Source organism: Nipponia nippon, unplaced genomic scaffold (genome assembly GCF_047370975.1).
Source record: "Nipponia nippon isolate SJK-2023a ecotype South Korea unplaced genomic scaffold, ASM4737097v1 scaffold_2, whole genome shotgun sequence".
Lineage (NCBI taxonomy): Eukaryota > Metazoa > Chordata > Aves > Pelecaniformes > Threskiornithidae > Nipponia > Nipponia nippon.
In genome coordinates, this window is record NW_028262336.1 from 46203261 (window position 1) to 46227833 (window position 24573).

The following is a 24573-nucleotide window of genomic DNA, read 5'->3' on the forward strand; positions in this document are numbered from 1 at the left end:
ATGTCATCATTCCACCCAAGAAGTAGGTACTAGCAGCAGGGTACCACTAGAAGCATCTAAAGACTTGTTGCTCCTTTCAAGTGCTTGTTTGCTCCTGGGCCACACTTGGGATCCAGAGGTTTTAATTATACCAATTATGTTTTCGGCCTTTCCTTTAGATGTTTGGTGGGACAAAAACACTTTTAAAAACATGTAGATGAGACTGTGTTGTCTGTCATATAAGTTAGCTTTTCTTCATGTTTTCTCCAATATGTTTGTAGACAGAGAGGACGCTTGCCCAGCAGTTTGATTTATATCCAGGCTGTCAGCTCAAGAAAGGAAAGCTTAATCAGAAGCTGAAAGAGACTTGGTAACAGTTAAGAGGCCTATTACTGCATCACTTGCCTATCAGTAAATTCTCTTTTCAAGTACTCTTAGTGTATTTTGCAGGCACGTTCTTCCCTCTTGTATAAGTGGGTAGCTCCAGTCCAGTGCCTCCAGTCTGTGTCTAGGCTGCGACGGTGTGGGAGTCTCTTCCGTGGTCACTAGCATCTATATTCCTTAATCAGCCCTGCTCTTCTTTATGGTTAAGCTAATGAATTTTATTCCCGGTTGAGGAAGATCATCAGGAAAATGCCCTTGCATGCTTGGCCTCTGGAGGGAGCAGACAAGCAACAAACCAAACCAACCTTGGCAGATTAGAGCAAGCAGATTGCTTCAGCTTCTTGGTAGAAGGAGTTTCTGTCGCTGGGTGTCAGGGACTCTGAGGTGCCCGGTGTCTGCAGTAATTATTGCCGGGAATGGAAACACTTAAGATATTTCTTCAAGGTTTTTGAAGTAGATCACCTTCTTCCTAAAAAGTAAGCTGATTCAGGCATACAAGTATGGGCTGAAGTGCAAGCCTGTCACCGGCTGCAATACGTGATGGAAACTGCTGTCCCCAAAGGTAGTAGGTACAGCGAAGAGCAGCAGATCCGCTGGAGGATCCCCGTGGGACACCCAGCCCCGCGTGGGTTCTACACGTTCCGCTATCAGTGGTACCTGCTGTCAGGGAGGATTCGGCTTTGTGACAGCCCTCAAGACAGTGACAGGGCTCTGCAGTTACGGTGTTTAGTCTCTGTGCTTAGAGAGGAAAGCCAAGTGCTGCGAGGTGCTTGAGGAAACAGCCTCTGACTTACAAGGCTTTAAAACTAATTGTAGCCAACAGTGGGGTGGGGAAAGATGCGATAACGAGGTTTCTGAGAAGAATTTTACTCGTTTGCTGCCTGACCCAGTGGAAAGATCTCCCCTGCTCATGGCTGAAACTGGAGACATGTATAGAAACTGCAGTGGTTAAAGCTGTACTCCTGAAGACTTGCCAAGAAGCTGAAAACCCTGAAAAGGTGTGGAAGACCTTGCCTTCTTCTGAACCTGCGGACAGCGACTGTCCCCGCTTGCCTTGTCAAATTGCTCTGGAACAGGCCTGGGGTGTAAATTACCTACTGATGCAGCAGGTGGCTGACCAGAGGGAGTCTCGCAACAGCTCAGTCACAGGGACCTGGGTGTCTTGAGCAAATAACGATATGCAGCTAGATCCTAGGTTTTGCTGAAAATGGACAAAGTAGCCGGTGCTAAGTAACTGTGTAAGGTGTCACGGAATGTATAGAGATGGATCTTCAGATTGGCAATGTAACCTCACAGTTTGCTGCTCGTTGGCTGCAGTGTAGGAGCCTGAATAGAAACGAAAAGGAAGAAGCCAGAGATCAGTTGTTAGTGTGTGTAGGGATAGGTTTCCCCTAGATTTGGGAAATAGCTTCTTAAGCTCTGGAGAGGTAGCGTTTAGACTTTTGCAGCTGTTAGCCTAACCAGAAGGACCTGCAGTATCTTATTCTCAGTGAACCTGCGGCTTATGAAATTTTTAATGGAACATTTGGTTCTTGGCACCTGAATGGCGCTAGCCACTTTGGAAAAGAAAAAGTATGGGTGCATCTATTGACGTTAGTATTCATAAAGATGTCGGACGGTTCTGCTAGCCCTGTTAGCTGAAAACATCTTCGAAGCTGCCCTAAGACCCATTGGTCTGGTTGTCTGCTCTTACTGTATTCCACTTGAGTGACTGGGTCAGAAGGAATGGGCACTGTGGTTGTCAGCTCCATCCCCTTAACAGCAGCTTATACCACTTGCAACCTAGTAATGCATCTTTGGACTACTGTTAACCAGAGCACTGGCGAGTGAGCAGAAACCTCTTCCCAAAATAGGGCGCCGATTTCACAAAAGTGTTGGAAATAATGTGCAACAGCGTAGGGATTGTTTCACTAAAAGTGTGAGTACGCCACCTACAAGTGGAACAAATACTGTCCCTGGTGTATTGTTATCTTACCGCCAACTAATGAAACAGGTGCTGAAAAGTAAGTGGAGAAAGCCAAGATTAGCTAGTGCTCCTCTGTATCGAATTATGCTGTAATCCTCAACAGCCGCCTCCTCTTCCCCTCCCCTCCCCACTTTGAATTGATGCTGTCGTATCGCTAGGTGTACATTTTGCCTACAAAGGTAGGAACAGTGATCTCGGGCTTCATGAAATCTTTTAAACTAAACTGTTGCAAAGTTACTGTTTAGGACTACAAAAGTCAAGGTTAACTGTAGTATTTAGTATAGGGTAATACAGAAAATAATGTATGGTAACTAAGAAAGAGAAAAGAATATAGCCAGTTCCTGAATATGTGTTATCATAGGCAGCTCAGGTTAACCTAGCGATAGTTATACAGGCAGATGTTAAGAGAATCAAAAAACATTGAAGATGTGTGTCTGATTTAAGGCACGGGGAAGCATTTAGAAGAAACAGCTTGAATGCCAAGTAGCCAATAACTTTATATTGAGAAGACAGCATGACTCTTTCTGATTACTTGCATAGATTGACATCTTCTAAATCAATTAAAATAATAAAAGGGGGAAGGGAGGAGAGTATGGCTTCTAATAGTTTCCTTCTTTAATACCCAAGCCCTCCTTAAAACAGGTAATTTCCTTATTACTGCTTTTCAAAATAATATTTACTCTTGAATAGGTTTTTCATTCTTTTTTTTTCTGTACTCACATAATCATCATTTGCACATATGACTGTAGAAAATGTTAGTTTACATTCTTATATTCTTTATTCGTATTACACAGTAAGGATAAGTAAATACCTCTTCATCTTCCTCTGAAAACCTGATTCTTCTGGGACAAAGTCCTTGAACTCAGGATTTTTCAGTTAATGTTGGGTAGTGGCCTGGTTTCAGCTGGGATAGAGTTAATTTTCTTCCTAGTAGCTGGTATAGTGCTGTGTTTTGGATTTAGGATGAGAATCATGTTGATAACACACTGATGTTTTAGTTGTTGCTCAGTAGTGCTCACACTGGCCAAGGACTTTCCAGCTTCCCATGCTCTCCCCGGTGCACAAGGAGCTGGGAGGGGGCACAGCCAGAGGGTCTGACCCAGACTGGTCACAGGGCTATGCCGTACCACATGACGTCATGCCCAGCATATAAACTGGGGGAGTTGGCTGGGGGGGAGGACACCGCTGCTTGGGGTTGTGCTGGGCATCGGTTGGCGGGTGGTGAGAAATTGCATTGTGCATCACTTGCTTTGTTGTTGTTTATTATTATTATTATTATTATTATTATTATTATTATTATTCTTTATTTCCATTTTTAAACTGTTCTTATCTCAACCTACAAGTTTTCTCACTTTCACTCTTCCAATTCTCTTCCCCATCCCACCGGGGAGGGGGGAGTGAGCGAGCGGCTGTGTGGTGCTCAGTTGCTGGCTGGGGTTAAACCATGACAGCTTGTCATGTGCGTTTCTTTAGCTTCATATTTTGCCATCCACACATTACACTGGTTCTCTTGCACTGCTCGTTGTTGAGATTTCTCAAGGGATTTTTGCACCTATTATTTCCTCTATCATGAGAAATATCGTTGTCATGGGAACACAGTGTTGTTCCTAATAGCTTAATATGCCTTAATAATTATCCTTTCCGTGTCCTTCCTGTAAAAAATAATATTCTTTTTCTTTTACCTCAACATACCAAGTGGATGAACTTGGTAGGAGCATCAGCTACTCTTTTTCCTAAGGACATGGTTACAGTAGATGACACTCAATGTTCCTTCCAATGGTTAACTAAGCATATTTTATGTTTTCTCTCTCCCCAAACCACACTTTCCTCAAGGGGAGCACATATATGTGTAATTAGACATACAGAAATAAAGCTGTTTAGCTGAGCTCCTGGCTCCTGGAATCTTTGGTAACTGTACGCCATAGCTGAATGTCTATGTTTCAAAATAACTTAATGTGGACATTATAGTTAGAAAATGCTTTATCAAGCCATATATTAATATTTTTCAGAAATATTTTAAAAATTGGTTTGTATGGCAACTACTTCAAAGGCTATACATAATTCACTAACCATAATCTAGTTAAAGAGATATCTTATCTTAACACTTAACTTACTAAAGCCTACACTTACTGTTCTGGTAGACTAAATTCTTTCTTCCAGTAACAGTCTGTTGCTTGTGATAAGAGATGGAGTGCCTAAGGCCAGTTACTAGCACAGTAAGTAGACGTGAAATGTATTGGGCATGGATCTTCCACCCCCACCACTATATATCTTTTCCCAGTAACTTCTAACCTCTGGATTAAGAAATCCAGAGGTGGCAAACAAAGTAAGTTCTGTTTCTTGTTCCACCTCCTGTCTCCACCACGCTCTGTTGCACTTCCCCGATTAGTCCCTTCTTAATCTTAAGTAATAGGGCTCTGAGTAAGTGCGCTTCATCTCTTGCAGTATCTTGGAATATTTCAGGTCTGGTACGTCAGCTGAGCACTTCATAAACATGTGAAAATATCCAGTCTCTGTCAGATTGAAAGGACCATCTGGACCCTCTCATCCTGCTTTTGAAATAGCCAAAAGCAAATAGAGAAGAAGGTAGGAAACAGGTCATAGACAACGAAATCTCTCATCTTGTATGATGTCCCACGTCCAGTGCTTACCAGCTTGGGGATTCCCCAGCTGGAGCTCACCGTGTCATGACAAACCCTCCCTTTTCAGTTAGGGAAATGGGGAGTGAGGACGGGAGTCATCCAGAAAAAGTCAGGAGAGAGATTTTTGATTCTACAAGTGACCAGGTTGCACAGGTGTGCTCTGGGGCTGTATCAGGAATCCAGATCGAGTGCTCAACTCCAATCAGAAATATGTATTTTAATGGCATTGCTTGAAGATAGCAGCACAAGATTTGTTCTTTTGGTCAAAAAGCAGTTTTGGAGTCTATTCTTCTGTTAGAAAGCTCAGCTGTAAATCACTGAGGGCTCTATATATGCTAGCAGAATATTAGAGCCATTTTAGAACAGTAGATTACAAAGGGGAAAATATGTTCCTCTTTCAGGACTGAGAAAACCTTGAGGTCAATTCTTTTCATCACATGCTAGGAAAGTGTTAGACCTTCAGCTCCAAGTCGAGTCTCTCTCCAGGCTCCTGTCAGGCACTCCCCACCCCATCTGAAAAGACTTCAAATCTTTGTACTCTCCATAGGGGTGTGATGGTGTCTGCCTTGCTTCCTAGCAGCCTGCTGAGATTTGCCACGGAGCAGAATCACCTCCTGTGGTGGTGGGGCTGCACAGGGCTTCTCTGAACCCTTTGGTCTTCTCAAGAACTGCTTCTGTCACTGAGCTGTGCAGAAATACTGTCTCGAGCTCTGTTCAAACTTTTGCTCAGTATGCCATCACAAAAGCATCTCAATTTGATGGTGCAGTTGGCTGCGTGCTCCTCCAACCTCTATTTTTAGAGGTTTGCAAGACTATCCTTCATTCAGCTGCATGAGGCTAGGTAAAGGTGTAGGGGGTATATGGCTTAGAGGCATCCACCCCATGACAATCATTTGGAGCAAAAAGTTAAGTCATTTACCAAAAACTGGAAGCTATTTAAAATGTACATTCTTCCTTTGCATTTACCTTTGAATCCCTCAACAAAACTTGGGTATGAGATGCATCCAGAAGATGGGGTACGTTCTTCCCCTTTTGTAGGTTGCTTATGCAGTTTGACAGAGGAAAGTACTGCTAGATCTAAAAGTGTTTCCAGCTCAAATAATCACATCTATGCATAGCACAGTGAGAATACGCCTTTGAACAGCAGATTTTTTAATAACTTCCTTTTTTGTGCCGTGAAGTAAAGGCTAAGTGTACTCTAGTACCCTGTTTCAAGCCTCTTGTATAGATGATGGATGCATGCCTAAAGAGACAAGGTGTAAACCACTGAGCATTCCCCAAACTAGAATTCCAAGAAATTTAAATTTTCAAGATATTTTGGGAGTTAACACTGATCCTCAGAACACGCTGAAGAACACGGTCTGTGAGGAGAAAATGAGATCCAGTGGAGGTCAGAAGGACTATTACATCTTGCATATCAATTGGAGATTCAGATTAGGGGCTCCTGCCTGTTTACATAGTTTTTAATATTTTTCATGGTAACAATAGTGAATGCACCTAGTTTACACAGCTGAAGTACTATATCCACATGATTTCTTCAGCAGGTATTATTATGTTGTCCTATTACAAAATAATAAGAAATCAGAAGCCATAGAAACCTTGCTCTCTCTTGGGCTGAGCTGAATTAGTGGTAGCGTGGGAGTCTTTTCAACTAAAGTTCCCCCACTGTAGTTCTTCTGTGAAATTAGTCCCTTGGTGGTACGGAGGGTTAGTTTTATGTTTATCAGTATAGAGTTGAGTATTGACCACTTTATGAAGTCGGTATTTGTATTACTCTATTTCTCTATGGTTGTGTTGGCAGGACAATATTGCATTGGCATAATTGGCACAGAAAAGGGCTGGAAACTAACACTTATTAAAACATGAGAGCTTCTGAAATAGTAAAAATTCTAACACTGATAATTGGCAAGACAATGTTTTTGGATAAATGATCTTTAGGTACTTCCCTGGTCAATGCTCATTTTGAACCCCTGCCATAGTATACCAATACGACAGTTGGTGCAGCACATTTTGAACCATCTCAGGGCAGTTAAGTTACTTAAGGAAACTTTTTTTTTTTAAAACCTATTTTTAAGCTGGGTCACTTCCCCTGTTCAGTTTGCAGTAGTGCCAGCCCAGCTGGAGGAGAAATGCACTGGGAGATGAGAAGAGTGGTGGAGGTATGAAGACTGTTGGAAGCTGGTATAGCCTCTGAAGACTTTGAGGAAATCATGGCCTTAATTAGTTGTTAGACTCACAGAATTGTATAGGTTGGAAGGGACCTCTGGGTGTTGCTAGTCCAACCTCCGGTGCAAAGCAAGTCCACTTAGAGCAGGTTGCTCATAGCTTTGTCCTGTCGCTTTTTGAGTATTTCCAAGGATGGAGGTTCCATGGCCTCTCTGGGAAACCTGTTCCAGGGTTTGAACGCTCTCATGGTTAAAAAGAAATAACTTCCTTGTATCTCATTGGAATCTTCTGAGTTGTGTCCGTTGCCTCTTGTTCATCCACAGTGCGCAACCAAGAAGAGTCTGGCGCTTTCTTCTCTTCCCCTCCACCCCACTTACGTAGCTGCAGAGAGGAGTAAGATCTCCCCTCATCAATCTTTCCTACAGACTGAACAAACATGGATCTCTGAGCCTCTCCTCAGCATCATGTGCTCCAGTCCCTTCAGCAGTCTTGTTAGTCATCTGCTAGACTTGCTCATTTTTCTCATGCTGGGGAGCCCCAAAATGGACACGGTATTTTGGATGCAGTCTCAACATAACAGTGTTCTTCACTGCACTCTGAGACAAGCATCTGGTGTATGATTTTTTTTTTTTTGTCCACTACTGAGCCGTTGGAGCACTCGATCTGAATCACAAGACTTGAACTTGACTCCAAGAATTTGAGAACTCCTGTCTCACTTGCCTGTTAGAGAGGGTAACTGAGTGATTCTGTCTCAGCAGAGGAGTTGCATGAAGTGAAAAAATACAATTGGGAGGTATTGCAAAAAAATTTAGAGGGTCCCCCCCCCTTTTTCTTTTTTTTAGACTAGCTTTTATCAAAAAAACACATTGCTAGCGCAATCAGTCAGATGTGCCTGTACCTCTAGTGAAAACTGCACCGTGGACTATGGTACTGGTTACTGTCATAACCACAGATATATAGATCTGAAAACCTTTGGGGGAAAAAAAAAAAAATTCTCATGTTTTACAGACTACCTGTGAATTATTTTTGGATTTTTTTTTAAACTGTGTGTTTTTGAAGCTAGTTTTCTTAATAGCTATTGAACTTAATTGGGAGAATAAGTGAGATTCAGACTGTCACTGCAGATTTCTGAACTAGGTGAAGAATCTTACACAAGATGACAGATTTTATATGTGCTTATGTCTCGAGCTTAGATTGGGACTTTCGTTAAATTCAAGTTATTTTGTCTTGATCTGCTAAGATTTCTTCAACTTTCAGTTGCCAAAGTTCAATCTAGTAAAGTTTGTTTTTGTTTTTGTTTTCTGTCAGAACTACATGGTTGCCAAAAGGGATTGGCTGCATAGGATGGTCATGGAAGGGTTTGTATCTATTATTTCAGTGGTTTCAGTTTGTTAACTTAGAGCTAAGGTTCTGATTTATAAGGTCTGATTTATATCTACTGAATCCCAGCTAAGAAAAGTAAATACTAGTATAGAGCGTAGGACATATTTCTTATACAAGAAGGACCCTCAGAGGTATACTTATTTGAGCTGTGATGTTCTGGAATTATTTTTAAGTTCATGTTTAAATGAAATATTTTTCTTAAGTCTATAATCAGTTTGAGTATTCATTCTGTAGGATCATTTCTTCATCTTTTTATTTAATTAGCTGGCAGTCTTTCTTCTAGGGAGGTGCCTTCTGAGGAGATAAACAAGTGCAACTGCTGGAATAATCCTGTTGTTGGTGTTGCTGAGAGCCTGTCATTATCCAAGCCCCATTTTAAACTCCCTGCCTATATCTGCTCAAAAGCCAGAATTATTTGTCACTGCTTTGGTATCAGCAACCCCTGAAGTCTCAAGTTTTCATCTGCAATATTTAAGACAAAAGAGTCTAAGAGATACCACTAGCTTCAGATTAGTCTTCTAAGTGCCAGAAGTTGAAGTCCTCTTCCATGACCGAGTAGCACCACAGACACACAAATGGAAACAACAGTCACTGGTGGTTCAAACAGCACCAGCTTTTACTGTACTGCTGGATCAGGTACTGGATCTGCATGAGACAAAGGCAAAAGGCAGGTAAAAGGAGACTTCTGTTGCTTGGACTTCCACAAAAGAAAAAGGAGGTCAGATATCTTGTTTCAGTACATCCTCAGGTACTTCACTTTTTCTCCCTAGATGCAGGACTCGGCATTTCCCTTTCTTGAACGTCATAAGGATTCTGTTGACCCATTTCTCCAGCCTGTCGAGGTCCCTTTGAATGGCAGCACACCCATCTGATGTATCACCTACTCCTCCCAGTTTTGTGTCATCTGCAAGCTTGCTGAGGGTGCACTCTGTCCCATCATCCAGGTCACTCATGAAGATGTTGAGGACTATTAACTCCTGAGGTACACCACTAGTGACTGGCCTCCAGCTTGACCTCATGCCACTGATCACAACCCTCTGAGCCTGGCAGTTCAGTTAGTTTTCAGTCCACCCCACTGTCCATTTATCTATTTAATTGGTTTATCTACAAGGCTGTTATGGGAGACAGTGTTGAAAGCCTTGCTCAAGTCAACATAAATAACGTCCGCTGCTCTCCCTTATTCCACCAAGCCACTCCTATCATCTCATCATAGAGGAGGCATGATGATCACTTTGTAAATCAATGCTGACTACTCCCCAATTTCTTAAGATACTTCTTATCCTTAATATGTTTGGAAATAATTTGTAACACCTTCCCAGGGACTGAGGTGAGGCCACCTGCCCTGTGGATTCTTGGATCCTCCTTTTTGCTCTTCTCGAAGAGAGCAGTAACTTCTGCTTTTTTCTTGCCCCCAGGAACCTCCCCTGATCACCATCACCTCTCAGAAATTAGCGAGAGTGGCCTCACAATGATGTCAGCTCCATGATGTTATAACTCTTACATAATTCAAACCTAGAGGAAGCAGCATGTTCCATGAATTGCAGGATTTGCAGGCAGGAAGAAAACTGATCCTTAATTGTACATAACAGTGATCTTTAACCTTTGAAATTAAGGTAAGTTAATGTTTGATTAACATCAGATGTTTACTCAAGTTTTGAAATGTACGACGACTATCTAAAAATACATCTCTGAAACTTCTGTAAAATTACATTAATTTACCTTTTTAGCATATATATTTCAGATTTCTTTGTTGAATGTTATACATTGTAAACCAAAATATGCTGATTTTTCAGCACTCGTAGGTGTGTTGGGTGCATCCCATCAGGTGTCTTCTGGCTCTAGTTTCTCCAAGTATGGCTGCTCTGCTTCTCTCCTTTAAATCCATCTTGTCCTATACTTTCTCCATTGAAACCTAGAATACTGGATCCAAGGTCAAATCCATCATAAAAGGAAGAATTCAGATGTGTAGAATATATGGATATATACTACCCTCTGAGGGCTGTTTTTTTGTTTTGCTTTGTAAGGAAATACAAACAAAAATCCCACACCTCTAAACAGGAGACAAGCAGATTAGTGTTGCCCTGAATATGGTAAAGCAAGCTCTATTATTAGTGGTGACACCTGAAAATCATGTTGACTGTAAATGATCTTATTGTCATTTGCCTAAGATCATAGAAAACATGTGGACTTTAATTAGCTTGGCCACTTGCCTCTTGCAAGTATCAAAAAACCCTCTGCTCTTTAGATCCGAAGTATGCAGGTCCATCCGATTCATTCCCTTTTGAAAGGATTCTCCCCTGTACCATCCAGCATTGCTAGAATAGAAGTCTGAGGCCAGCACAGAGGGTCAAAGAGGTAGGACCAGAATTCGTTCATAGGTCTAGATGCTTCAATTTCTTCTGCTTCAGAGGATGCCCTATAACTCTGTGGTACTGAGGAGAGAATCATAATTTTGAAGTTATCTTTCTATTAAGATTTAAGCGTTAAATGGACTATTACAATTTGATCTGCTCCATCATGTCAAGCCATATTGTCAAACCTGGCAAATTTATATTTTGTTCAGAAGCAATTGTCTTTCACGTGCAGCTTATTCCTAACTGATAAAGGCAATGGCAGTCCATGCATTTAGAGGAAAATTATGATCTTCAATATTTCCTGATGGAGGGAAAAAAATTTAATGCAATTGAGAAAGACACCTTTTTTCTGTATCATGCAGTGTGGGAAACTACTGGGCTGAGATACTATGGAATCGATACAGTTCACAGCAGAATATGTCTATTTATACCAACGCATTCCCACAGAGCAAAGAAGTTGGATAATGCTTTGATAACAGTAGGCCAGAGAAAGGTTAATTAGTAATTTAGGTTTTCTTTGTTTTGGACATGGCAGAAAGAGCAACTGAGTCTAGATCTACATTTTAACGTGGTGGAGGACAAAGTCAAATAGGCCAGAAAGCTGAATGGGTGCCAGGGCAAGGGAAGGAGGGATGTGGAGCAGAAGTGTGGCTTTAAAGCCCTTCCTTAGCTGAAGTCTCTTGCTACAGTTCTAACTCCAGAAAGTGGGTTGATGGGAGGTGTTGTCTCAGTTACCGAACTCACCAAGGTGTTTCCCACCTGTTGAACCTTCTCTCTTCAAACAGGCTAGGTGACAATCTTCTACCACCACTCACGAAACCAAACAAGTTAATAAATAGTTTATTTTAATAATAGGGCTTTAATAACAAGTTGTTGTGAAGAACTGACACCTTCTGCAAGATTGTAAAAATGTCGGTTGGAAGGCACCTCTGGAGGCTATCTTTGAGTTGCACCAGCTCAGCACTAGATTATGTGACTCTTGGCTTTGCCTGAGTCTTGAAAAGCCCCAGTGACAGAGATTCCTCCACCTCTCTGGACAACCTGTTCTAGTGCCTAGCTACCCTCTTGTTGATTTTATTTTCCGATGCCCAGTCTGAACCTCCCAAGCTGTAAACAGTGGCAATTGTTCTTTGTCAGACCAGCTGGCAGTAGCAAGAAGAGTTTGGCTCTGAGGTTATGTCACTTCACAGCTTCCTTTTTACCAGACCAAACAAATCCAGCTCCTTCAGCCTCTCCTCAATAGCCTTCTCAGCAGCCCTCCACTGAACTCTTTCCAATTTCACCATGTCCCTCTTAATCAGAGGTATCCAAAACTAAACACTATTGCAGGTATGGCCTCACCAGTACCAAGCAGAGATTATCTGCAAATTTCCCTTTATGTGCTGGCCGCACTTCTAATGTAACCCAGTATGCAGCTTCTTTCAGAAAAGCGTGTCACAGGTTCACATGCAACCCAGTGTGCACTGTAACCCACAGGCCTGTGACCCAGCCAGCCACTTCCCAGCCTGTACCCAGACCTGGGGTTATTCCAGCTGCCCCCGGTGCAGAACTTCATACTTCTTGTAAGGATCACGAGGGCTCTGTCCAATCCTTAAGTGTTTCAGGGTCCTTCTGGGTTGAACCAGCAGCCTGTTCCCCTAACTTAGTGTTATCCACATATCTGCTGAGAATGAGCTCTGTGTTGCAGCCAGGTTGTTAATGAAGGCATTTGATATGGGTGCCATTATTGACTCCAGGATGCTTTGCTGCTTACCAGCCAAATATTGAGTTATTGACTGCTACCCTTACAGCCAGTTTTCAATTCATCTAAACAGTCTGTTTGTCCAGTCCATGCTTCTGCTGTTTCCAGAGAGGAAGGCTGGGGAAGCTGGTGTCAAAAGCCATATTCAAATTAAAGTATATTACACCCATCACTCTGCCCTTGCCCACAGACCCAGTCATTTTGTCATAGCAGGCAATCAGGTCAAACATGGTTTGCCTTCCTGGGCCGACTACTGCTGATTATATGCTCCCTGATCTTTCTATCATGTGTAAAGGTTACTTGGGAAGACAAATGCCATAATTCCAAATGCCTCCCCTTTCCTTCTTCCCCCAGCTTTATAGGCTGAGCATGACATCATATGGTATGGAATATCCCTTTGGTCAGTTGGGGTCAGCTCTCCCAGCTGTGTCCCCTCCCAGCTTCTTGTGCACCCCCAGCCTGCTCACTGGTGGGGTGAGAAGCAGAAAAGGCCCTGACTCGGTGTAAGCGCTGCTCAGCAATAACGAAAACATCCCTGTATTATCAACAGTTTTCAGCACAAATCCAAAACGTAGCCCCATATTAGCTGCTATGAAGAAAATGAACTCTACCCCGGCCAAAACCAGCACAGGCCTCCATCAGCAGAAGCCCATTTTCCTTGAACTTGCTTTTCCAATTAGCATTCTCACAGAATCTGCCTTGTTCCAACGAGTGCCCCTTGGCAATCTCAGCTCCAGCTGGGCTTTGGCCTTCCTGATTTTGACACTAAGTACCTAACACTACTTTTTTTTTGGTGTCTGTTAAGTGGTAGTGGTTTATTTAAGATGCAATAATTTTATTTAGTTTGGCTAATCTAAACGCACAGGAGATGATATTTCTGACTCTTGCACACTTTTGCTCCAGCAGGTCAAGACTCATGAATGAACATGGAAAAATTGCTCCAGCCGCAGAAGCAATTGTCTGCTAGTAGGAAGACATGGAAAAGATGTCTGAAATTACAACCCAGTTAAATGTGGTTAATACAAATACCAATAACAATGGAATGGAATTATTCTGGTCTTTAGCCATTTAGAGGAAAGATACAAGTAGACAGTGAAGACCAACAGATCACCCTATAGGAAGGTTCAGGGTTGGTCTGCCGCTGGGAAACACTCTTGGAAGAGGATCATACACTGAATAATTTGAGTTCTGGACTGGGATCAAGGCTAATTTGATTGATAAGAGCTTAAATTTAAAAGCAGGGAACAAAGCTGGGAAAGGCTCATTTAATCTGCATGATGATAATGTAGTGAGAAAGAAATATCAGAGGGTCAGGGGAATGAAAGTGCCAATACTGATAAGAGCGCTTGCTGGCTAATACAGAGTGAGAAAGTACTGGCTAAAAATCAGCCTCTTGTGGTGGCCAGTATGAAGCGATTACATTGGTACAACAAAAGAGAGGATCCAGAACAACCGAGTCAGGATGTGAAACCAGCTGGTACAGAGACCTGTGGAGGATTAGCACTTGTGGCTGGAATATCAGGATAGAAGTCTATGCAGCATTTAGGAAAGACAGAAGAGAAAAAGTAAAGATGGTGAAACAGCAATATGCATTAATGACTTCAGAGAAAGAAAAGGGATGGTATGTATAAGATGGGTCATGTTTGAGTTAAAATCGTTTAGAGAAGGGTAGAAAAAATACTGTACTGAAGTATCAAAGAGCTTGCAGTATCCAAGAGAACCTGGGGGCTGGATTTAGACAGGGATGTAGATCTCTGTCATGTCATTTGGAAAAGAAAAGTAGTACCCTTAGTAGCTCTATAAACAGAAAAGTTTAAGTCCTCAGATTGGAAGACCTACCTGTTCCTAGATGTGCTAACAGATCACTACACTGCCATAACAAGATATGCATGAGTGCTATGAAAACTTTCTATCATATGGCTAGGAAGAAATATGTAGAATCCTTAAATATTTTTTAACTACAAGTAAGTAATTTCCATTATTTTTAGCTGATTTGGAATTAAAAGAAATTCTGAAATGGTAGAATTCTTATTGAATAGAAATGCTGGTTTTAGCCATCTTAATTTTTTCCAACTAGTTGGGTTAGTTGCATTAGGTTGTATCTTCAAATTGAGACTGAAGGCAGAGTAATAACTTCTTTCATAATTATCACAAATTAATTTAAAAACAAGCTTTGAACATTCTGATATGCAGTAGAAATAATAAAGAAAATTACAAGATACATACTAGACGTAATTAGGCCTGATTTTCAAGGGGGTGGGGGGGATAGGGGGGAGAAAACTAAATTGTCAAAGAACCAGAATTCAGAAAATACACTAAATGACTGGAAAAACAACATTGTGCATTTGGTACCATCCTTTACATTATTTCCACAGAATCTGTCACTCCTGTTTTTATTAACCCACTAGCAATTACTAGATCTTTTTATTTTATATTTTGGTCTCTCTTATGTTGGCTACAGAGGTTTGTAAACATTTACAAACTGCATTCACTATGTTTGCTTCGTTATAACTCCTATAAGATTCAAATGTAGAGGAAACAGCATGTTCCGTGAATTGCTGGATTGGCAGGGAGGCAGAAAATTGATCTTTAATTGTACGTGGGAGTGATCTTTAACCTGTGAAATTAAAGTAAAAGTTAATGTTTGATTAACATCTAGTGTTTACTCAAGTTTTGAAATGTATGACAGCTATCTGAGTATATCTCTGTGAGACTTCTGTAGAGTTGTTATTTTATCTTTTTAGTATATATATTTAAGATTTCTTTGTTGCATGTTTATACATTATAAACTGAAATAACTGATTTTTCTGTTCAGAGGCAGATTGTGTAATTTGTTGTAGCTGTGTTGAAATCAGTGGAGCTCAGCCTGAGGATCCATTTCATTCTTGACGAACAAGTTTTGTCAATAGACCCTCCCCTTTTCTGTTAAAAATGTTCGGTATAATATTTTTATACCCATTGATTTGAGGCCCAGCTCAACCATTTTTCAAACACTGCTTGCTTCAAAATTACTGATCTCATTTTAATAACCAGGAGACCTTTAGACTGTAAACATCTACAGGCATAGCCTGATTTATCTTGCTTTGAAGCAACCACAGAATCACTGTGACCAGCGTCGCATTCTCTATCTTTGAATGTGCCAAGTCACACGCGTGAATAAATGTCACGGTCTGTGGGAGTTAAGGAAGAATAAAAATTGATTATGAAAGTAAATAAAATCCTCATCTTTTACAATGTTCTTTCTCTCTCTTTAAATACAAGCAATCAGAATTCAACTTCTGTTTTCCTACACTGGGCAGGTATTAAGTATATTCTTAAGTCGCATCTGGGTCTGTTGTAGGTTCCTAATAGGTAGCTATGAAAGCAGACCTAAACCATGCTGACTTCTTTCTTCCAATTATGTCTCTCCCAGAGTTATCTTATGGGTAGTGCTCAGAAAGGCTGAGGCACTGGACTTACCAGTCGTATGTGAAGGGGTGAGCACGGAGCATGCAAATGGTCTCACTGCAAGTGTGAGGCAGTCTCCTCTGTGCACATGCAGTACTACTCATAAATTTATGTACTCTCAAGACTGCCTGGCTTCTTGAACCTACCTGGTCTATATGTTCCAGAGGTTTTGTATCCCCATGGTAGTCATGGCTTCCCTTCCCTTCAAGGTGACTTAATTTCTTATACACAGGATGCTAGTTTAACCAAAAAAGTAAAAAACTAATTCTCTACTGTCTGCCACTTGATGCAGTATAATTATTATTCAATGATAACTAAACTTAATTAGTTTAATGCTATTTTGGGCATTCAATCAGAGTAGAAATATCTTAGGAGTTGATATTCCATAACCTTGAGAACAGCTCATTATCAATTCGATGTAGATATGTTCCTGTCCATGCTTCTATCACGTACAAATATCACGTAATCTTCCCCTATACAAATAGACATACTGCTGGGGAAGGAGTGTTCCTCTTCCTGGCAAAGTACACTGGTGCAGTTAAACAAAAATACTACAAATAATTGCAAATCCTTCAGGCAAATATCAGTCACTTCAGCAGGTGGTGAAGAGAAACGGAGAAACGTTTCTATGGCTGCAGGGCAGACATTCTTTCCTTCCTAAGCAAGACTTATCTTCTCCTGCCTCTCCCAGCAAATGCTAAGACTGTGTCACATCCTGTTAAAGCATGAAAAGCTAACAGAGCTTTTGCCTTTTCTTTGCCTAATACTGCAGTAAAGAACCTTTAGTTTAATCCCAGAATCAAAAGCAATCCAAAACTCATCAAAATCTAACTTGTTCATAGCCCCCAACGATACCTGGCCACAAACCTGTAGAGCAATTAATAACACAGCTCTTAAGATTCATGACTCACAAGGTTTTGAATCTGGAGGAGAAGAGCAAGTATCTGGTGGTAAATCAGGAAGGCCTTATTTACGGGAGAACTAGAGAAATAGTAGATATCGCCCTTTCAATGAAACATTGATGAAAAATATTTCATTTAAATCAGGTGTGAAATAGGTTTGTGCTGCATTCCACTACTGTTTATCCCATTACCGTGCTCAGTAAAGCAGGGTGTGTAGGCAGGGCTGTTTGTACATGACTTAAAAAGCCGGTGCCGTCAGTAAATAACGAAAGACAAGGTGATGAGAGAGTTCTTCTCTTTCTCTGTTTTCACTTATTTTTGTGAAGATTGACCCCATTAGTGTCAACCTGTTCCAATTTAAATAGCTCCGGCTGAACTTCAAAAAATAACATAAATGTGTGAGGCAAGTGAGAATATGCCCCTAGTTCAAGGCATTCTGAGATACAAAAAATCATACATGGCATAGAATATTGCAGTACAAGATGTGTGATTTAACAATGTAGGGGTTTTTTAATATATATTTTCATGCAGAGGAGAACTAATATACTTTTTGCATGCCAAATGACAATACAAAACCAATCCATTATGATTCATCCTAAAAATTATTTTAATGTTAGGCTGATATTATTCACTGAATGACACTTCTTAGCTATGTAAGTACACAAAAATAAAGCAGACAGATGTAGTTCAGGCTTTGCCAGATTGAGCTGCACATTGGTCCTGCTCTTCAATCAAGGGAACTTAAAAAGATAGTTTAATTCCTGCAGATATTCTGCCCCTGGCTTCTTAGACAGTGAGAGACAAACAGCAACTGAAGCCATTTCACCAGGGCAAATTCATTTGTATTTTATAAAAACATTCATGACTAAAAGGTAGAAGTCCTTCAGAAATACAACCATGACTTTTGATTTCAAAATTGTGGGTTTGAAACAGAGCACCATTTTGCTGTTGATATCTAGCTTCAAGACTGATACCACCAACACATTTTATAGAAAGGTTTTAAGCGACTGGGAAAAAAAGATTTTCTCAGTTACCATGCTGTGTCTCAGTTTATTGGCTCAGTACCCATGAATTTTTTGTTTAAGACTGATCCCTGATGAGGAAGATTTCTTATCAGTCCACTATTCCGTGAGCATTTCTGTCATTTGCAAACCTGATTTCTCTATAACTCTCTAAGTATAATCATGATTTATAATCTATTTTAGGGGAATGCTTATGGTGGTGAGTTAATATTTCAACAATCAGGAATAACTATAATTAGTTATACTGCCGCCTTTTTTCAGTTTCTGATATATGTGTTAAAACACCCCTTTCAACTTCTGAGTCACGTTTTGTTTTTGTCAGAGGACACGAACTTACCTGACGAAGAGGAGTACTTCTCTTCAGATGAATTTGTATTGTCTGTAAAAATAGTTCAGTGCGAGCACTCAGTTTTATTCAGAAGTTATGAGGCACTGGACTTCCAGGTGTTTCAGAAAAGGAAGGATGATTTTGAAGTTAAAGCAGACAAATACTGCCTGGGAGAACTGGATTTCCCATCTTTGACATGCAGCGTTTCCGTGACGCTGGGCCAGTCGCTCTAACTGAAATACCACGGACAACCATTCTGTTTGCCTCACTTTTGGGTTCTTGGCTTGATGGCTATTGATTCAAAATGGCAAAATAAAGCAGAAACTGTGGACCATTGTACGTTTGTTACATTGTAGATTTGGCCAGTTTGCTCAGGGCTCAGCATTCTGCTTTCCCTCAGAAGCTTTCCTAGGGATAGATGGCTTTGGTCGCATAGATACAACCACAAGATATAAAAAACACTGAAAAAAGAAGCCAAGCTTTTCAAAATTAGTTTACACGTTTGAAAATTTTTATTTTAATATCTGTTAAGATGGCAAAATTAGCAGTCCCTCCAGCTTCCTTCTGCCTGCATCCTGAACTGACTTTAAGACTTTACCTCTCTGCAGATTTACCTCTGAGATTTTCCCAGACTTCGGTTGACCAACACCTACTGTAGCCCATGTATGAATACTTGCACAGACCTGTTTAAATGCAGCACCTGCTGAAAATGTGTGGTAAGAGGGGAAAATCATTTTCCACAAAAGAAACCTGAAGTGGTGTGGATTTTAACAGCACACAACACACAATAAAACAAAGAAAAACGCTTTAAAACACAACAATCTGAAAGATGAATTACCAGAGTTTCATTCACAGAAGGACAAACTGGGCATCAGATAAAGAAAGCAGAATAACCAAAGCGTCTGCAATAAACCACCTTCCCAATCAGAGGGCTCCACGCGACGTGCCTTCTTACAGAGATGAAGTTGCGCTTGGGAGAATTCCTGCATTGCCTTATAATTCATGCCCGGGAGCTGATGATAAGAGGCTGGCCACAGCCCAGCACAGACACAGCTTCTCCCTGCCCATCTCCCTGCCCTCACAGGCAGCGCCCCTGGTCCTGGGGGTGAGGAGAAACTTCCCGGTCCTGTCCCTCAGCTCCCCAAGGCTGTAGGGCTGGTGGGTTATGTATTCCTTCCCCTATCACCCAAAAGTGGAGCCTCACGTTGCTTCTGGTGACGTGCCGCCTCTAGGACGGTTTCCTTTAGTGTGATATGAAGGGACCGTAGAGCAAGGTGGCGGGCAGAGAGTTAGAGAGGGACATGGTGACATCTCCAACTTGGAGCATGCAGACACTGGCTGTAGTCCCATCACAGCTGGAAAAGCCTCTTTAGCTGCTATGGTCAAGAAAATCACCTTGTTCTGTGAAGTATGGGCAAAATTAAACAGTTCAGAACTTCCTTTTTAAAAGTAGAAGATTAAAAAATTCCCCAGAGTTCCTCTATCTGTCATAAAGAAGGACACACAGATACGTCTGAAGCTAGCTCCTGACTCCTGGGTGTAAGTGCATACCAAAGCTTTGCAGATTGTAAGTAACCCACTACGTCTAGATAGTGCCGGTAGATGCACGCTGTATTAAATCCACTATTCCCCGCTTTAAAACAACCTGCCAACCTCTATAACATAAAAGAATTAACAAACAATTATGGACAACTTCAGATATATTACCTTCTCTTAGTTCTTCCCTGTGTGTAAAATATGATAATAGTACTACTTCAACTTAGAAGGCTTTTATAAAGTTAAATTTATTAATGCTTGAAGGAGTTATGAGAGTACCACAGGAAAACCATCATGGAAATTAATTAACCTGCCTTCAAGGCAGGGTTTGAAGAATGTACAGCGAATATGACATGAAAGAGTCCGCTTTACATGACGAAAATGAAGAGAAACATTCAAGAACTATACATTAATTAAACACATCCTTTGCATTGAATGAGGCAAGAGTCTTGCAGAAAAAACACTCTGCAAAGGTAACTTCAAAACTGACTCATATCACATACTACATACAATATTATAGGGGAGCTTTTTGTCTTTGGAGCTTTAATGTTTTCCACGTAGTTTCTTTAAGTTTTTTTTTTAAATCTTTTTTTCACTGCATGACTCCCAGTCTGAATATTGGTGAAGCCGTGAGCCAGCTATCAGAGGAAATTACAGTCGTAGGAGACTACTTATTTCTCCATGTGACACACTATCCTTACGGGCTTCACGACCACCTGAGAGCCAGCACTAGCAGGCTCACGTTCCCTGGGGCTGATTCTCCTGTGGTCCTATCCATCCCTTTCCACCCAACCACTGGCTCCTGCCAGAATACTCTCCCTGCAGATACCCTCATAACCCTTTCTCCAGCTTCTGGCTACGCTCCTCCATCTTTTCCAGTCCCTTCGTATCCCTCACATCCATTCCCTGCTTTCGTAATTCCCAGTCCTGGAAGCTCATCCCCTCCATTTCCTTTCCCTCAGCACTAAGCCCATGTAACTTGCACTGAGACCAGCTGTTGTTTCCCGTGTGTTCGTCAGGCACCCGTAGGCTAAAGATTAATTAAGATTACAGGAGAGTCTTCCTTCTTTTGGTTTTGTTGCCAAAGGAGTCCCTGGAAATCAGAAGGCACAGCTACAGTAAGACAGGTAGGATTTTTCTTCTGTAAGATGAGCAAAACAGTACAACTTCATCTTTAGACAGATAGAATAATTTTAAGTGGGGACCCTTGACAGAAGTTTAGCCTCAGAAACAGCTGGCATGATGATGTCAATTGCCACTTCTAAATTTGGCAGTTATAAACAATGAAAATGAAGACTTTCACTGATAAGGCAACATTAGGAATAGTTGTTACCATATCCATCAACAAAAACTAAATCTCTCTAGTTAAACTTTTATTGAGGCGTGTGAACCCAAACACGAGGATGCCACTTGAATGTATAGATGGAAGACAAATTGTTGACCAGCGCCCCAACAGAATAATTTGCGTTTAATAAGAAACAGCGACTTACTGGGAGACAGATCAGGAATACCAAAGCAAACACTTTCCAAAAAGAATGAACGGAAAGTACTTTCCTCCTCCACCCCCTTATATTGACTATGGTCTGTGTTTTCAGCTAAAGAAGAATATAACAGGGATATAATTGCTAGGCAAGAAGAATGGAACAAAGAACGGAAAGTGGGAGGATTAAGTATGTCTTAAATTTGAATTTTGGTAAACTGGCATTGAAGATGAGGCAATAAGGCTTTTTGGTATCTAGTACCAGTTCTGGCAACGTTTCGAGGCAGCGGAGCAGGAGCTGCCCCAAGGCCACGAGCAGGGGCTATGCGCGTTCCTGTGGTGCTGCACAGCGTCCCCAGATCGTCAAGAATCAGCAAAAACGGGAAGGCAGGAGCAAAACAAATATGCAAGCTGTGTGTTAAACTTCTGGGAGCTTTTCAGCCTCTAGCAAATAAATGTTTAGGAAAAAAAAAGATGGTGTTTTATTTCTCCTCTTCTAAAACCGAGCACAGAACAGTACGGCAGGGCCAGCCCAGCCTGGAGGGGCATCCATGGGCCTGCACAGGGGAGCGACCTCGGCGGGGGAACCTGAGCAGCGGCTGGACAAGGCGGCCACTCTCCTGCCCTCCTCCAGTGCCATCGACTCAACCGAGGCGGCGTGCGGCTGCAAACACCGCACGCAACCTCCTGGATGGAAAAATCTGGAAAAAAATGGCAGGACCCGCCGGGAAGCCCGAGGGCACGCTGTTCGACTCTCCGAGATGGACCGATGACAGCTGCCCGCTCACCAAGGCTCGCCCGAGGGAGCGCAGAGCCGGGGTGCGAGGTGACAGGCAGGCGGGGCCGCGGCCCGGGTGGGCCGCACGCAGGGCGGTAGGCCAGGCCTCCCCCGCCGGCGGCACCCCGCTGCCGGGCCCGGCCCTCCCCGTCCCGCCGCCCTCAGCGCCGCGCTCCCCGGCGCAAGGCTCTACCGAGCGGCTACCGACCGGACCCCGCCGCCCTCAGCGCCGCGGGGCGGGGCAGCGGCAGCACCTGGCGGCGCGGGCGGCACCGGGCGAGGAGCTGCCGCCGAGCGGCACCAGGCTGCCGTCGGCCGCCGCGCCCGGCCCCGCTCCCGCTCCTCCCCGCCCGCCGCGCGGTGTCAGGTGCCGCGGGGCGGGCAGTGCGCCTGTGCGGCGGCCGCTGGGCGCCGCGGAGCGGAGCGGAGCCCCGGCGGCGGCAGCAGGACGCGGCGGTGGGCAGCGGCTGGGGAAGATGGCGGAGCCGGGGGCTGCGCGCAGCTACCCGCGGGCGACAGGTAGGGGATGAGTCTGCGGCCCCGCGAGGTGCCGGAGGACGGCGGCTCGCCCGCCCGCCTCCCTCAGCTGCCCCTGGCGCCGTCCCGTCCCTTCCCGCCCCGGGGCTGCCGGAGCCCCAGGGGGCGGCAGGCGAGGGTCGCTCCCCCGCCTGCCCGGCAGGTGCTGGCCGGCGCGGCGCTGAGGGGGCGGCGGCGGGAGGGTCCGGCCGCCATCTCGGGCCGGGGCCGGGGGCGCGGAGGAGGTGGGGCGGCCCCGGCCCCGCGGCGGGATGAGGGGGGTGATCCGCGCCGGGAGCCGCGGGGGTGCCGGCGCCGGCGGGAGCTGGCGGTTGGCGGCTCCTGGGGGGTCGCCGAGCGGGTCTCGCCCGAGGCCCCCGCCGTGCCCCTTCCCCCGACGCCCGGTGCCGCCTTTGTGGTGCGGGAGGCGTTTGCCATGAGGTGGCTTTTGTGCGGCGGGTCGGGCTGGCCCGGCCCGGCCCGGCGGCCCCGTGTGCCGCCGCGGTTTCCCCCACCGCCGGCGGTGCTGCCGGGGAGGGCGGCAGCTTGGTTTTGCCCCGAAGTGGAGAGCGGGGAGGGAGCGATTTATAAAGCTCATTTTCAGCGGTGCCTGGGCCTGCCTGTGCTGGTTGGCCAACCCGGGCAGCAAACTGGTTGAGCTGGTATTGAGCGTGAACGCCTCGCTCTGAGCCCTTATATAGGCACGGCTCCTATTAAGGTCCCTCCTCGTTGCTCGGCGAACGTAACTTTTAATTTCCGAGGGCGAGGAGGGTGTGCGCGAGATGCGGTGGAGGCTGCTGCGGCATATGGCGTCGTGTGCGGCGTGGGACCAAGCCCCCCAGCGCCAGGAGACGCTGGGGCCGGGGCTGGTGGTTGCATCCTTAGCTCTTGGCCTCGCGTGTAGGTGTCAGCCTGGGTCTGGCTGCTTTTTCTTCACGTGACCTCTCCCTGGTGCGACGTACGAGCTGAGTGGTGATTAAGGTGTTAGGCAGCTGCTCATTACGCTTTTACCTTAATTATCTGATACGGGGCCTTTGCTTTGTGGATGGCAAACCATCTAAACCTGGGGCATAAGAGGGAGTTAATTTCCCTCTTGTCTTAAGCCACTGTAGTTTCTAAAAGTAGCTTTACAATTGCTTTGGGAGATAAGGAAGTATTATGATCCCAAATTTATGGAGTGGGAAGATGAATCCAAGTCTTTGACTTCTCCAAGGTAAAGCCGTGTGCGGAGCCAAGGAGGGAGCCAGGAATGCCTGTGTTTGCTGCTCCTCGCCCTCCTTCTGTGTTCAGCAGTCACAGCTCCCATGGCAAAGTGTTGCGGTTGAGCAGTCAAGCACTTCTAGGTCTTGGGTCTCCATTTTTTCACGTTTCGCATGGAAGAGAAGGGAGAAAAACAATGCTCAGAATTTATATTTGTGACTTTTTTTCCCCCCTTCCTCTGTCAAGCATAAGGAAGTCTGCCCAACATTCACTCGCGCTCTTCCCAGACTGTTTTTCTTCTTGTGTTTTCCTACTTTATACTTTCTAACTTCAGAGGCAAATGTTGCAAAAAAGCTTCACTCATTATGTAGACCAGGACATGGTTTCTTTTTCACCCTGTGTGAGACTGGGAATCCATAGAAAAGGCAGCATGTGGTGCAATTAAAGATGATATCAAATGGGTCGTGTGTTTTAGGGCATGGACAGGCACGGACAGATGTAATCACTTGTGGTCAAGCATCGACATTTGAACACTAATGCCCAAGCACGGCAGTATAGAGTGGTCTCAGCTAAATCTGTTGTTTTATTTGATTTGGCTGCTAGAAGATAATATACGATGCAGTGTAAAAGGTTGTCTGTATGTTTGTGGTGTGTTTTGCAGACAGCAGTGTAGATGGGATTTGGATCTGTTGCAGCAGAGAATGAGACTTTTTTTTTTCTGGGACCCAACTTAGCAATTTTGTAGCAAT

General features: G+C 43.7%; 1 protein-coding gene and 1 long non-coding RNA gene across 7 annotated transcripts in view; both read left to right on the plus strand.

Annotated features, from left to right (window-relative positions):
- Positions 1 to 3650: 3650 nt before the first annotated feature.
- On the plus strand, positions 3651 to 14853 carry LOC148055772 (uncharacterized). Of its 2 annotated transcripts, XR_015704701.1 has the most exons (5): positions 3651 to 8495; positions 8804 to 9191; positions 9291 to 9502; positions 9936 to 10133; positions 13519 to 14853. It is a non-coding gene; the product is annotated as an uncharacterized LOC148055772 (long non-coding RNA). The 2 variants fall into 2 exon arrangements; XR_015704700.1 differs by having other exon boundaries at positions 3651 to 9191.
- A 7637-nt stretch (positions 14854 to 22490) lies between these two features.
- Positions 22491 to 24573, plus strand: part of MAP7D2 (MAP7 domain containing 2) — an 87048-nt gene continuing 84965 nt past the window's right edge. For all 5 annotated transcript variants that reach the window (XM_087758492.1, XM_087758493.1, XM_087758495.1 and 2 more), the window contains exon 1: positions 22491 to 22627. In XM_087758492.1, the coding sequence (XP_087614618.1) occupies positions 22585 to 22627 (43 nt within the window). In that variant the 5' untranslated portion in view covers positions 22491 to 22584. The remainder of the gene's footprint in view (positions 22628 to 24573) is intronic.